This window comes from Tachyglossus aculeatus, chromosome 13 (genome assembly GCF_015852505.1).
Source record: "Tachyglossus aculeatus isolate mTacAcu1 chromosome 13, mTacAcu1.pri, whole genome shotgun sequence".
NCBI lineage: Eukaryota > Metazoa > Chordata > Mammalia > Monotremata > Tachyglossidae > Tachyglossus > Tachyglossus aculeatus.
The window spans coordinates 16994104-17007841 of NC_052078.1; the positions used below are offsets into that span (position 1 = coordinate 16994104).

Consider the following 13738-nt stretch of genomic DNA (forward strand, 5'->3'; position numbering starts at 1 on the left):
AATACGGTTTTGCAGGGGCTTTTGGCTATGTAGAAAACCTTACGGCTCTGAACTCTTCAGTCTTCGGACATTAAACCAGGAATTCTGAAATGTGAAAGGAGTTGCAACTACCACAGCAGGTCAAAACCAAGCACCTCCCAAATACGCAGTAATTGTGGCCCTTTGATTCCCACAAGGGAAACACACTCCATCCAACAGACATCTGAAAATTATAGGATCAGAAAGGGACAGTGCCCATAGGCCATAGTCACTAACTCCATTTAAAGTAACAGGAGACACCCAATACCACAGTGTAATGGTAATGTAAATCCATAGGTAAATCAATGGCTCTGCCAGCTCTCCAACACCAATGGAGAACAGTGCTTTGCACATAGTAAGCACTTAATAAATGCCATAATTATTATTCTTTGAGGAAACAGGAGAGCAAAGTAGGGCCTGGTGGAAAATGCACAGGAAGTCAGGAGAACCAGGTTCTAGTCCCAGTTCTGCTCCTGGCCTACTGTGTGATTTTGAGAAAATCGCTCAACTAAGCCTCAATTTCCTCATCTAGAAAATGGAGATAACATTTGCTACACAGTACACTTGAGTCTCCCTAAAACAATTAGATACTTATTTCCTTCCCCTGTCTTCCCCTCACACATCTCTTTATACTCAGTTCCTTCTTCCTACCTGTAATTTATTTTCATGGCTGGCTCCCCAACTATACTGCAAGTTCCTTGAAGGCGAGAATCAGATCAACTGACTTTACTGCTTTATTTCCAGGGCTTAATACAGGGCTCTACACATAGTAAATGCTTAGTAAATACCACTGATTGATTGATCGATACCTGCTCTTCCTGCCTCTTAGATTGTGTGGGCCCAGTACCAGGTACGATCTGATTCTCTTGTACCCCAGCACTTAGCACATAGTAAGCACCCACCGTGGCAAACTGGATGGAGGAGTTGCTGACAGTGATGGCCACTCAGATGCAGAGAGGAAATGGACATCAACCAGTTCATGCAAAAATCTTTATTCGGAACATGTGCATTCTGAACAGGGCTCAGTGCCCTTAAAGTGAGAGCTGACATTGTATTTACATTGTGCAGAAATACAAAATGCTTCGAGAAGACATTCATCCCATTATCGTTTACAAACATTATTGTATTTGCTTTCTCCATTTCCTTCTCACCCACTCCCTTTCTCCTCTCTTTACTCCTAAGAATTCTTCCTCTGGCCCCCTGTCTGACCCACACCTGGAAATGGTCCAGGACACACTGCAGCTTTCCGCGGGGACTCTCCCTGTTCTCCGTTACCATGGACCGAGGCACACATGTGCAGAGGCAAACTATCCTTAGTTGGAAAAAAGTCTCGTCTTCACGGCATCTTAGAAATTGCTTTGGGGATGTTTCTGGTTATTTTCTTTGACAGGCTTGGGTGAGATGGCTGGAATGTTTGCTGTCCAGGGTGGGAAGTACCTCATTTATTTTATAATCTGTACATTACTGCCATTTCCCCCAGCTGGGATGTTTCACTCTGATTTCTAATTTCTGCCATATGTGGCTCAACTTGAACTTGTGTTCTCCCTTCACCTGGCCTCTCTGCCCCTCCACTCCCACCCCAAATAGTGAAGGATCCACCCAGGGAGAGAGATAGGGTGGCAGCAGACTAGGCTTCCATGCCGGGACCAGGATGATCCCAATCAGGGCTGTGCTTCAGGTGGAAAGTCTCAACTCAAGCTCAGGTTGTATTTGTCCTCTAAGAGAGGTGAGGAAATAAATTTGGCCTCCGCACACACAAGTGCCACAGACAGCCACATCGATGATCCAACTAGGTGAAGTCAAAACCATGAACCAGTATGGATGGCCTTTTTCCTCCAGACAGGACAATCCCATCTCCCCTAGAAGAAGCTAGGGCTGAAAGGAGACAATGTCAGATGCTCACAGGTGGTATTTTTCCTTTCCCTGTTACTTTAGCATCTCATGTCCCATCTCTGCCCCTCTCCTAGCCTCCCTCCAAGGTCTGATGAGCCCTGAGCTAGCCCCCCTCCACCACCGTGGGGGCCTCCCACGTGCAGATCCTGAAATGCCACTCAGAATAATGCTTCCCAAGCTGAGTGCTGGAGAGCAACCCGCCACCCACAAACAGCTGTACAGAATCCACAGCTCAAACAAACAATTTCCCGCCCCAGCAGCCCCCAAGCTGTCTCCCACGCACAGAAGTTTCTTTGCCCTGGCGTCAGCAGAACAAGGGCCCCAGATAAAAACCTTCTTTCCCCTTGCCGGTATAGAAAGCCCGAAGTGACTCCTCACACACTAACAGAGACCTGAAAATAATCCTGCCACACTGCTCACGTTCTAAGGCACACCCAAACCTGACATCTAATTTGTTATTTCTTGATCGTTCTGAATGCATTGAGCCAAAATGCATACAATCTTCCAAGGGTGCTGAAGGCTTTGGGGCATTTTAGCCCACCTAGGTTTCTCCCCCTGCTCAAAGTCGGCGCTCAGAGGGGGTCATTGAGTCCTCCCTATCTCATCCATGCACAGAAGCTCTTGGCTAAGAAGTTGCCCGGATGGGTGGGTTTTGTCATCTGAAAAAGGTAAGGCCTCAGAGGATTCAGAACGGTACATTTAGCTACATTCTGAATCTGAGCAATCAAAGTCATGAAAAGTGATGCTCCTTCTTGGCTGGGGTCTTCCGACCACCGAAATTCCACCCAAAACAGGTGACAGGACCGGCGGTTCTGCTATGAACAGGAGCCTTAGATTGGAAGAGAAGAGCCCAGATCAGAGGGTGAAAAGCAGAGATGATGGTGAAACAGGGAAGGAGGGATCAGAGGGTCAACTTCAGCCTTTGCAGAATTTGGCCCGGAGGAAGAGGTGGAGAGGGTGTTGAGGATGGTAATCTGATTATATTTACCTCTTGAACAGACAAGTATTTACTTCCATAAACAAAGGAAACTGGTGCTACCCCACACCCCTTCCTAAGTAACTTGAGATGGGGAGTGAAGAGTGAACTAAATATTTGCATTTCAGCTATAAGTCATTTGAAACCATCTTTCGGCTCAATTCTTCAGAAATGGGCTTCTATTTTAGCCATGGAAGTCCAACAGACCCTCAATGGTGCCATATTAAAAACTAGACTTCTCAGGAAAATAGTATGGGAAAGTAATGAAGGTGTGTACGTGTGCTGGGGAGTGGTGGAGGGGGAGAGTATTACTTTATTTTAATCACCAAATAAACACCTGGGCTCCAATGGGAGCTATGCTGGATGGGAAAATAAATTATTACTGATAACCAATTCTACTATTGATTAATGCAGTTATATTTTATGTGTCTCTCCTGTTAAGAGTGTAAGCTCCTTGGGGGCAGGGAACACGTCACTCCGGTACGCTGTACTTCCCAATTGACTAGTACAGTGCACGGCACCAAGTAGCTACGCAATAAATGCAACTGTTACTACTACAACATTACTAACATGACTCAAAACCCCACCCTACAATCCCATTCCAACATACTCAATTCATTTTTCTTCTTCCACTCCCTTATGTGCTCTCATGACAGACACCACCTCTGTTCCGTGTGGGCAGAAATAAGACTTATGTGAAGAAAATCTTGCCTTTTTCCATACTTTTCCAAATTCTAAAGCAATGTTTCCTACCTGAATACCTTCAAGTGCTCCTAAAATCAATCCATCGATGGTATTTCCTCAGCACTTCCAGTGCGAGGGCACTGTATTAAGCTCTTGGGAGAGCCAGTAGGCATGATTCCTGCCTTCAAGGAGCTTACAATCTACCAGAGACAAGAAATTACCTGGATCACTGTCTGAATTTTAGGGAGAGAGAGGGAGCCCCCAAAACAACTGGCAGTTGGCTCAGTTCTGCAGTTTGACTCCACCTGCCATTCCTATGAGTGGTTCACCAATGACGGAAGTCTGGAGGACCTATTCCCCACTAAACTTTGGGAAAAATAAGTCCAGGGTCATTCCCAGCAGTGACTTGGACCAGATTACTGCTGATGTGAACCTGGAATGCGGTTATAACTTTTCAGCTAAAGAGCCAAACTTTAAAAGAAGTTTGTACATAGTGTATCTAAAGAGAGTTTTCAGAATTAATTATCCTAGTGGATCCTGTTTCTTTTTTAACGAACAACTGTAAATACATGAAGTTCTTGTGGAACAAAAATCATATGTTACAGATAAAAAAAAAAACTGCTGCCAAAGCATAATAAGTCAAGTTTGGGGCCAAATTACAGACCACCCAACAATTAATATTTCAGAATGTTGAATCGCTTTAACAAAGAGATATGGTAACTTCACAAAACAGAAGAAAGGGAAGGGGAGGCAAGAAGCACTCGGATGGAATGGTAGCAAGTAAGAACATTTACAAATAAAAAAATGGACATTTAAGCATAAAAATACATAGTGTGCAGGTTAGCGCAATAAACAGAATGTACAGGCCTTATAACTGTCTTTTGAAATACCATAGATTTAGTGCTGCAAAGCAGTATCTTTCATGGAGGCTACCTCAAAGTCATACCAGGTAAAATACGTCTCTTTATGAGACGGGAAAAGGCACATTCTCAGGGCTCTGCGTTCACCCAGTCAGAACTTGACAAGACAGCAAAATAGTGGAACCTACAGGATTTCAGCCTGCATTCTTGAAAGGGTGGCTTTCAAGAATCCCAACAGCTACAAATACAAAACGTTTATTTTTAAAAAGTTAACCCAGTAATATATAGAGAGAGAGAGCGGGGCATCTTTTTCCACAAAAATATTAGAGGCAGTATTGAATACCACTGAGACATAGCAAATGCAGTAAAACATGAACCTCCTTACAGTACTACACGAACGGATCCAGATTATTTTAAATATAATACTTTTTGAAAAAAATCTGCCACCCCACAATTGCTTACATCATAGAAAAATATTATTTTTTTGTAAAAAAAAAAAAAAAAGCAATATAGTTACTTTGTTAAAATGGGCTACAATATACCAGCAATTATATTTCCATATAAAGAATTTCTAAACATCAAAATGGAAAATAAAAAATAGATAATACTGAGTGCAAAATGGCCAATGGTATTGTTTGCAACCGACCAAAATGGTTCATTGCCCAACAATAATTAGTACAACGTAGTACAGGTCTTCTTCATTTAGAATTGTGTAAGTTTTCTTTTTTTTAATTGTCCACTTGTGGCAAGTTAACCATGCAGTTTAGTTAAAGTTATTTCCACTAGCAGAAGGCCAAATTGATTACAAAAAGATCAGTCTTTTCATTGATTCCACATTCCCCCCAAACTCAAAAGTGCAGAAACACTCCAGGCAATGACATTTGTTCAAGATATTTTATAATAAACACAAAAGTTTGGGTTTTAGAGTTATTCAAAAGGGGAGCTTAGGAATTCACATTCTTTTCAAAATCATTTTGCTGATCTCCCAAGTTTACGCTTTTACATAGAGCAACAAGCTTAAAAGGCAGACGCCCCAGCCAGTTTACCACCCCAGATGAACACCATTAAAACACAGTTTATATGATCGTTCCTTGCCAAATGTAGGCATTAGATCTTAATGCTATTCCAACAGATGGTTTCCAAGGAAGATTTTAGTTCTCTCTGAAAAGCAGTTCTGTATGAAAGACAAATTTCCTATTGGCAGTGGTAAAGGCTTTTATCAGTACATCATAAACACCATGAGTGGTACCAATTTCCAGATTTTAGCACTGAGCAGTCAGTTCAGAAAACCTCAAACCAGAGAACTCTCTTCACTAGCTGGCTGGCTTTCTCTTGATTTTTCACGGGCATTCTATTTTACACCCTTTCGACTCTGCTAGGATCATACGTATCTGGAAAAAAAAAAAACAACAAGGAAAAATATAATTAGCAAAGCCCTTGCAAGAGTAATAATCATGTTGTTTTGAATCTGTACAGCACACTGCTTGGATTGTTCTTACATTACTTGTCACTTTTCCCCCCTCACAAGGTCCCCGTGACACTGAGAAAGATATTATTATCCCCATTTTACAGATGAAGAAACCGAGTCATAGAGCAGGCAAGTGATGTGTCTGATGTCCTACAGCAGAGCTGGAGTTAAAACCTGACAGCCTTGACATCCTGCTCTTGGACCTGGACCGGACTGGCACCACTATTATTTCCCAGTCTTCATGAAGCTGGTAAAGCTGAGCAAAAATATTCAGAAGAAGCTACAGAAGTCTCTTTTTTGACATTTCGGATATTGTGTACTGGAGAGTAGCCATGGGTTCCCTAAAGAATGTTTTAAAGAGGAGCTCATATAACCGTGAAAATGTTATTTTTAACAAGAGCTTGTTTTGTGATATTTTTCCTTGTTAATCAAATAGGCTTTTACCTTGAATATGAACCAAACCAGACCCGTTCTACCCATTCACCTGACAAACCAAACCACCTCCTCAGCCAGAGTTTGTTTGAATTTTTATACTAAGGGAAGCAGCGTGGCACAGTGAAAACAGCCCGGCCTTGGGAGTCAGAGGTCGTGGGTTCAAATCCCGGCTCCGCCACTTGTCAGCTGTGTGATTTTGGGCAAGTCACTTAACTTCTCTGGGCCTCAGTTCCCTTCATCCCTGTAAAATGGGGATGAAGACTGTGAGCCCCACTTGGGACAACCTGATTACCTTGGATCCACCCCAGTGCTTAGACCAGTGCTTGGCACATAGAAAGCACTTAACAAATACCAACATTATTATTATTATTATACTAGATAAGCCACACAATGGTCTTTTCTGCCACATTTCCATACAGACAACACTGCCAGGGATGCCCCTTGGCACACAAAGGACAATACTACATCCACTCCAAATATTATCATTGGTGGGGCTGGGGAAATTGAGAGCTTGGAAGCTTGCCAGCCAAACTTTCAGGCCTCCAGCGATGAAAGGAAAGTGGGGAGAGACAGGCAGAACTACTTTAACCCTTTGGCAGAAAGGGCTGGTGCCCCGAGCCCACCACACTCAGGGGCCCCTCTGGGGCTGTTTTAGCGGCAACTCTCCCTCTCCCTGACCCTTTGGCTTGGCTAAAAATGGCCATGACAGAGTGGGAGAAGAGAGCATACAGCTCAAGGAGCACTCTTCCATATATGTGAGCTGGGCCTGGCAAGGGTGAACCCGGCCTGAGTTGACAGAGAAAGGGAAATATCAACTGCCTACATGGACAGTGCGGTCTGCGGGCTCCAGGTACATTACTGACCAGGAAAGCAGCATGGCATAATGGCTAGAGAACAGGCCTGAGAGTCAGAAGTCATGGGCTCTAATCCCGGCTCCACCACTGCCTGCCTGTGTGGCCTTGGGTAAGTCACTTCGCTTCTCTGTGCCTCAGTTCCCTCATCTGCAAAATGGAGATCAAGGCCGTGAGCACCACGTGGGACAGGGACTGTGTCCAACCCGATTTGCTTGTATCTATCCCAGCGTTAGTACAGGGCCTCGCACATAGGAAGCGCTTAACAAATACCTTAATAATTATTATTATGAGCCAGCCCCTCTGGAGGGGCAGCCGGGGAGAACCAGTCCTAGAACTCAGCGGAAAGAAGCTGGAGTGACCTAGGTCAGAGGCAATGACCTTCCCAAGGGTCAGGAGTCCTGCTCGGCAAACTGTTAAGCAGAATGGACCAGAACCCCAAGAGACCTTCCCCTGATTTCTCCCCAGAGGACTGTCTAAACCAGCCCTTTGGGAAAGCTTACATACACAAAAGCATAGACCAAAGTAACAGAGAGATCATGCTCCCCAATCAATCATATTTATTGAGCGCTTACTGCGTGCAGAGCACTGTACTAAGCGCTTGGGAAGTACAAGTTGGCAACATATAGAGACGGTCCCTACCCAACAGTGGGCTCACAGTCTAGTAACCCTAGTAAAACTTTTTGCCTGCCCAAGTCTCCGCTCCATCTCTGGGCCCTGGGGGTGTGTGAGAGGCGTCGACACTACTGTCGCTGCCTGGGTCGAATCATTAGCCCAGTGACCACCATAATAACAAGCCTCAGTGCGGCTGAACCCCTGACAAGCGGGTGTCTCCGATGAGGCTAATTCAAGTGAGTTACAACAGAGAACCTGGCCTCCAGCAATCCGTTTTTCAGTGCCCACTGGTCAGTTTGTGGGTTTTCATCCATTCAATCATATTTACTGAGCGCTTACTGCGTGCAGAGCACTGTACTAAGCACTTGGAAAGTACAATTCGGCAACAGAGACAACCCCTACCCAACAGCAGGCTCACAGTCTACAAGGGGGAGACAGACAACGAAACAAAACAAGTAGGCAGGCATCAACGGCATCATTTGACCGCTTAGTACAGTGCTCTGCACATAGTAAGCGCTCAATAAATACGATTGATGATTTGACAGACACGGAGGTCTGTTATAACAGTTCAGGGACGGGGCCAAACTGAACGGCTATTGACTTCCAGCCCGGATCGTCTGTCCTTCCAAAACCAGGGGAAGACTTCATGAGGAAGAAAACTCAATTTCAGCAGGATATTGTCGACCCTGGTAATCTCAGAACTGACCAACACAGAAACAATGGATGTATCCGGGATCATGAACCTCGCATTTCGGACTATGCTAAAACTTTTTTCGTAGGATCCTGGAACATAATACAGTACCTGCTATGATTTGAGGTAAAGACCACAAGTCACAACCTCGCCAGCGGGGTCAGCATGGTCTGGGGATTAAAATATAAAAACAATCAAGAAAACTTCCAACCTAACTTCCTGGGCTTTGTGAAGACGGGCTTCAGAGGTTCCCCGGAATTCTGTTCTTGATTTGCAGTGTTTGCCTAAGAGCGCTTGGTTACCATACCGTTTGCTGTCTATTTCTGGGAAGACTGAGATAAGGTTTGCAGAGCATCCTGGTTTGGTTCAAAAATTCAAGAACCAAGAGATCATGACAGTTTCTAAACTTGGAAAAGGCGCATTCTCCTATCCCCCCAAAGGCAGCATATTTTTTAGAAAACGCAGCCCTTTTCTGACATACTACCCTGAAAAAAATGGATGCAACGAACTTAGCATGTAGAAGACATCAGAAGCCAAATAATAATAATAATGGTATTTGTTAAGTGCTTACTATGGGCGAAGCACACTGTTCTAAGCACTGGGATATATACAAGGTTATTAGGATGTCTCACTTGGGACTCACAGTCTTAATCTCCGTTTTACAGATGAAATAACTGAGGCACAGAGAAGTGAAGTGACTTGCCTAAAGTCACACAGCTGACGTGGTGGAGCCGGGATTAGAACTCACGACCTCTGATTCCCAAGCCCGTGCTCTTTCCACTAAGCCATGCTGCTGCCCTGCATGATACGTTATGAGAGGTGCACTGGCTGCCTTCAGAGAGACTTCTGAGAAAGACACCTGGATTCTGGTTAATCTTTCTCCCACTGAGCATAATAAGGAGTTTTCATTTGGGCCCAAGGAAATTGAAATGCTGACCGTGCATGTACAGAAAATTCACGGAGGCTGATTCCAGGAGACCGACCGCCCAATTTGTTCTGAGACACCCAGAGGAAAGAGCTGACGGGAGGCCTGTATGAGGGTGAGGGAGACATAGTTGGCCCACTTAGGTGTCTCATCTGCAGGTGGGAACTCCCGACCCACTGGACACACCCTGAGGGATTCGGGTATTTACACTTTGACACAAGTCCGTTGAAAAGGAGAAATTTGGCACATAAGTGGATGTGGTTTTTTTAACTGTCACGTTGAGATTACAACACTACTTCTGGTCCAGAATAAAGCCAGGGGCGAGCCTTCTGCCTGGGGAATCAATCTATCAATCAACTGCATTAATTGAGCATTTACTGTGTGCAGAGCACTGTGCTAAGCGCTTTGGAGACTACAGCAGACTTGGGAGATAGGAAGAGGACCACTAAAATTTGTCTTCTGAAGCAGTCCATTTGATATCCATTTGATTAGAGAAGCAGCGTGGCTTAATGGAAAGAGCCCGGGCTTGGGAGTCGGAGGTCGTGGGTTCTAATCCCGGCTCCACCACTTGTGTGCTGTGTGACCTTGGGCAAGTCACTTCAATATGATTGATTGATTGATTGATTTTTCTGGGTCTCAGTTCCCTCACCTGTAAAATGGGGATTAAAATTGTGAGCCCCATGTGAAACAACCTGATTACCTTCTACCTCCCCCAGCGCTTAGAACAGTGCTTGGCACATAGTAAGCGCTTAACAAATACAAATAATAATAATAATAATAATAATAGTGGCATTTATTAAGCACTTACTATGTGCAAAGCACTGTTCTAAGCACTGGGGAGGTTACAAGGTGATCAGGTTGTCCCACGTGGGGCTCACAGTCTTAATCCCCATTTTCCAGATGAGGTAACTGAGGCCCAGAGAAGTTAAGTGACTTGCCCAAGGTCACACAGCTGACAATTGGCGGAGCCGGGATTTGAACCCATGACCTTTGACTCCAAAGCCCGTGCTCTTTCCACTGAGCCACGCTGCTTCTCATTGTTATTATTATATTGTGATGTTTGAGCCAATGAAAGTTAACCTGAGTTGGTTTAAAATTGGGAACACAGATTTTGCTGAAAGACCCATTTTGAGTAGATTAACGGTCCAGGAGGCAGAGGCCCAAAAGACAGAGGGCATCAACGAGATACCCTCTGACAGGAACCCTGACTCACTTCCCAAAACATGTTCTCCCAACCTCTTGGAGCTGCTGCCCTGAGCATCCATGTCCAGAGGGGAGAAAATGTGGAAAGGGGATGTTGGGAGTAGCTTGTTTCATTGTCTCCCTGATTGCTTTCCCCAAAATAATAATGTTGGCATTTGTTAAGCGCTTACTATGTGCAAAGCACTGTTCTAAGCTCTGGGGGGGATACAAAGTGATCAGGTTGTCCCATGTGGGGTTCACAGTCTTAATCCCCATTTTCCAGATGAGGTAACTGAGGCTCAGAGAAGTGAAGTGACTTGCCCAAGGCCACACAGCAGACATGTGGCGGAGTCGGGATTCGAACCCATGACCTCTGACTCCAAAGCCCGGGCTCTTTCCACTGAGCCACGCTGCTTCTCCAAAAGGCTGCAGCTCAACAGGAGGATTTGTTGAGTGTTCACTGTGCGCAAGTGCACTGTACTTGGCGCACGGAAGTGTATGACAGAGTAGGTAGGATCTCAGGAGCTTACAGTCTACTAAGACAGACCATAAAATCAATCCATAAAACCTGTAGGGACGGGGTAAGTATCAAAATGCTCAGCGGGTTCAGACCCAAGGAAGATGAGAGATTAGACAAGAAAGGCTGAGGACTGGGCAGAGGAGTGGCCTAGTTCCCCATTCTTGGCCATACTGTGCCCCAGTGGCTCACTTGTTCCATAATACCCACTGGGTGGCTGGTCTACCACCATAACCGGTGTGTCTGGTGACCAGCAAGTAGCTGGTGATCTGAACTCTTGGAAACAAACCGCCTTGAATAAATTAGAGCTCTTCTCCAGATCAGGAGTCCAGCAGATTCTCTCCCCTCTCTCTTTCCCTTCTTGGTACACTCGAAACACAATCAGGATGTTTTACCGCATCTCTGAATTGGGCCACAGGGAGGATCCTGTGATAGTTTGGTATTGTTGTCCTCCCCTCCGAAAGGCCACCTAATCCTAGAATGAGAAATAAACACCCCGGGACAGGAGATGGCACGTCATCACATGATGAAGGCAAGAAAACTGATATCACCTGCCTGTGACCCAGACACCCACTGAATTATTCTGCTGCAAGGGGAAAGAGTAGGGTTAAAACAGGCTGGAATGTCAGTTCCGTGGCCAGAGGACATCCAAGACAGCTGCAGCTGGGTGAAGCGACCCACAGTCCCCATTTCTGTCTCTGCCTTTCCCAGGGGCCATCAGGGAAATGACAAGGATTTGATGTTTGAGGGAACCCGGTACTTCTGTTTGTCTAAGCCACCCTGAACGTCTCAGGGAAGTGAAGCATAATAAAACTAAGTGTGAATAATTCAGAAAGGGTTAAGGGGTTCAAGGGTTGAACATGCCCCACTCACTCTGGGAGACGGAGGGCAGGGGGACACAGGTAAGTTACTGCTGGAACCTTAAATATCTAAATATCCACTCACTAAGTTCAGATCACAGGGAAAAGAAATCAAGTTTGGATTCCCAACAAAATTGAGGACAATCCTGTCCAAATTTTCAAACTTTTGATGTCTTAAGCCTTGGTCCAAACGGCTTTCTACTCTAAATCCAAAAATGAGGCAAGGCCTCTACTTACACCCTACTTGGAATGTCCTTTCTTCATGCCTTCTTTTATTGGAACCTCTTTGGGTGGGACAGAGAACCACTTATCATTCCTACAGTGCTTGGAACATAGTAAGCGCTTAACAAATACCATCATCATGATTATCATTCCTCAAATCTCAATCAATCAATCATACTTATTGTGAGCAGGGAACTGTACTAAGCGCTTGAGAGAGTACGGTATAACTACATAACAGAGTTAGTAGACAAGTTCCCTGCCCACAACAAGCTCCTTCTGAATTAGTCACACATTCATCCATTGAATTGTACTTATTGAGTGCTTACTATGAGCACTGTATTAAGTGCTTGGGAGAGTACAACAATAGACGGACACATTCTCTGCCCACAACAAGCTTACAGTCTAGAGGAGCACAGTCCAGTGGGCCAGGGCACCAAAGGATCTGGGTTCTAGTCTTGGCTCTGCTACTTGACTGCTGTGTGACATTGAGCAAGTCACTTAACTTGTCTGGGCCTCAGGTTCCTCATCTGTAAAATGGGAATTAAATACCTCTTTTCCTTCCCTCTTTCTTAGACTGTGAACCTCTTGTGGGACAGGGATTGGGTCTGACCTGATTAACTTGTATCTACCCCAGGGCTTAGTACAATGTTTGGCATATAGTAAGCATTAAACAATCACCACAATTACTATTATTATTTTTCCTAACAAAGAGTGGGCCTTCAGTTGACCTCCTTGCCTTTTGCCTGCTCGCTGCTGGAATGCCAGTGAGGAGGGAAATAGCCAGGAAGACAGGAGGGAGGAGGAAAGGAAACCAGAGAACTGAATAATCCAAAATTGAATAATGGAGGTCAATCCATCTGACCGATATGGTTGGGCCTGGAATAGTCCCATCCTTGAAGCCTCTGGAAGGAGAAAGAACTCAGGTGAAAACCATTCAGGCCTAAAATAATCTGTGTGCACTCCCTTGTTTCCCAATTTTATGTTAATTGATAAAAGGGACAAGGAAACTGCTGAAGTGTGTAAGCAAACTTCAAAGAGGGAATGGCCTGGACGGAAATGAAGGACCTCGCAGGTCTGGAAACAGTTCAAAGCAGAGTGAGTATATGTGGGGCTGAAGCTTACTCAGGCCAGGAAGAGTAATAAATGCATTGTGATTGTGATTGTGTGTGTGTTTTCATTTGTATTCAATTAAACCTACTGTCAAACCCTGGAAAACTGGACTGTTTTTCATGCTCACTGGCTTTTACAGGGCCCCAGCTATCAAATGAGAACATACACAAACCCCAGTTTGCAGACTCTGTTTTACCTCGTCATCTAGCATTTTCTTGGGGACCAAAAATTTTGCACAAATTCAGGCCCCATCAGCCAAGCTGCCAAAACTTGCCTCAGGTCAAGGGTTTCAGGGCACAAGATGAAAAACTGAAATTGCTGGCAGAAATTTCTGAGCAGCTTGCAGTCCTTCATAATGCCAGATTCAAGTGATTTGATTCAATACTAATAAACTTATCATTGGAAAACGCAACTTTCAATAGGTAAAGTCC

General features: G+C 44.8%; 1 protein-coding gene across 4 annotated transcripts in view; it reads right to left on the minus strand.

The window, feature by feature from the left end:
• Positions 1–994: 994 nt before the first annotated feature.
• JCAD (junctional cadherin 5 associated) overlaps positions 995–13738 on the minus strand; it is a 62775-nt gene continuing 50031 nt past the window's right edge. For all 4 annotated transcript variants that reach the window (XM_038755995.1, XM_038755996.1, XM_038755998.1 and 1 more), the window contains one exon: positions 995–5822. In XM_038755995.1, coding sequence (XP_038611923.1) covers positions 5788–5822 — 35 coding nt within the window. In that variant the 3' untranslated portion in view covers positions 995–5787. The remainder of the gene's footprint in view (positions 5823–13738) is intronic.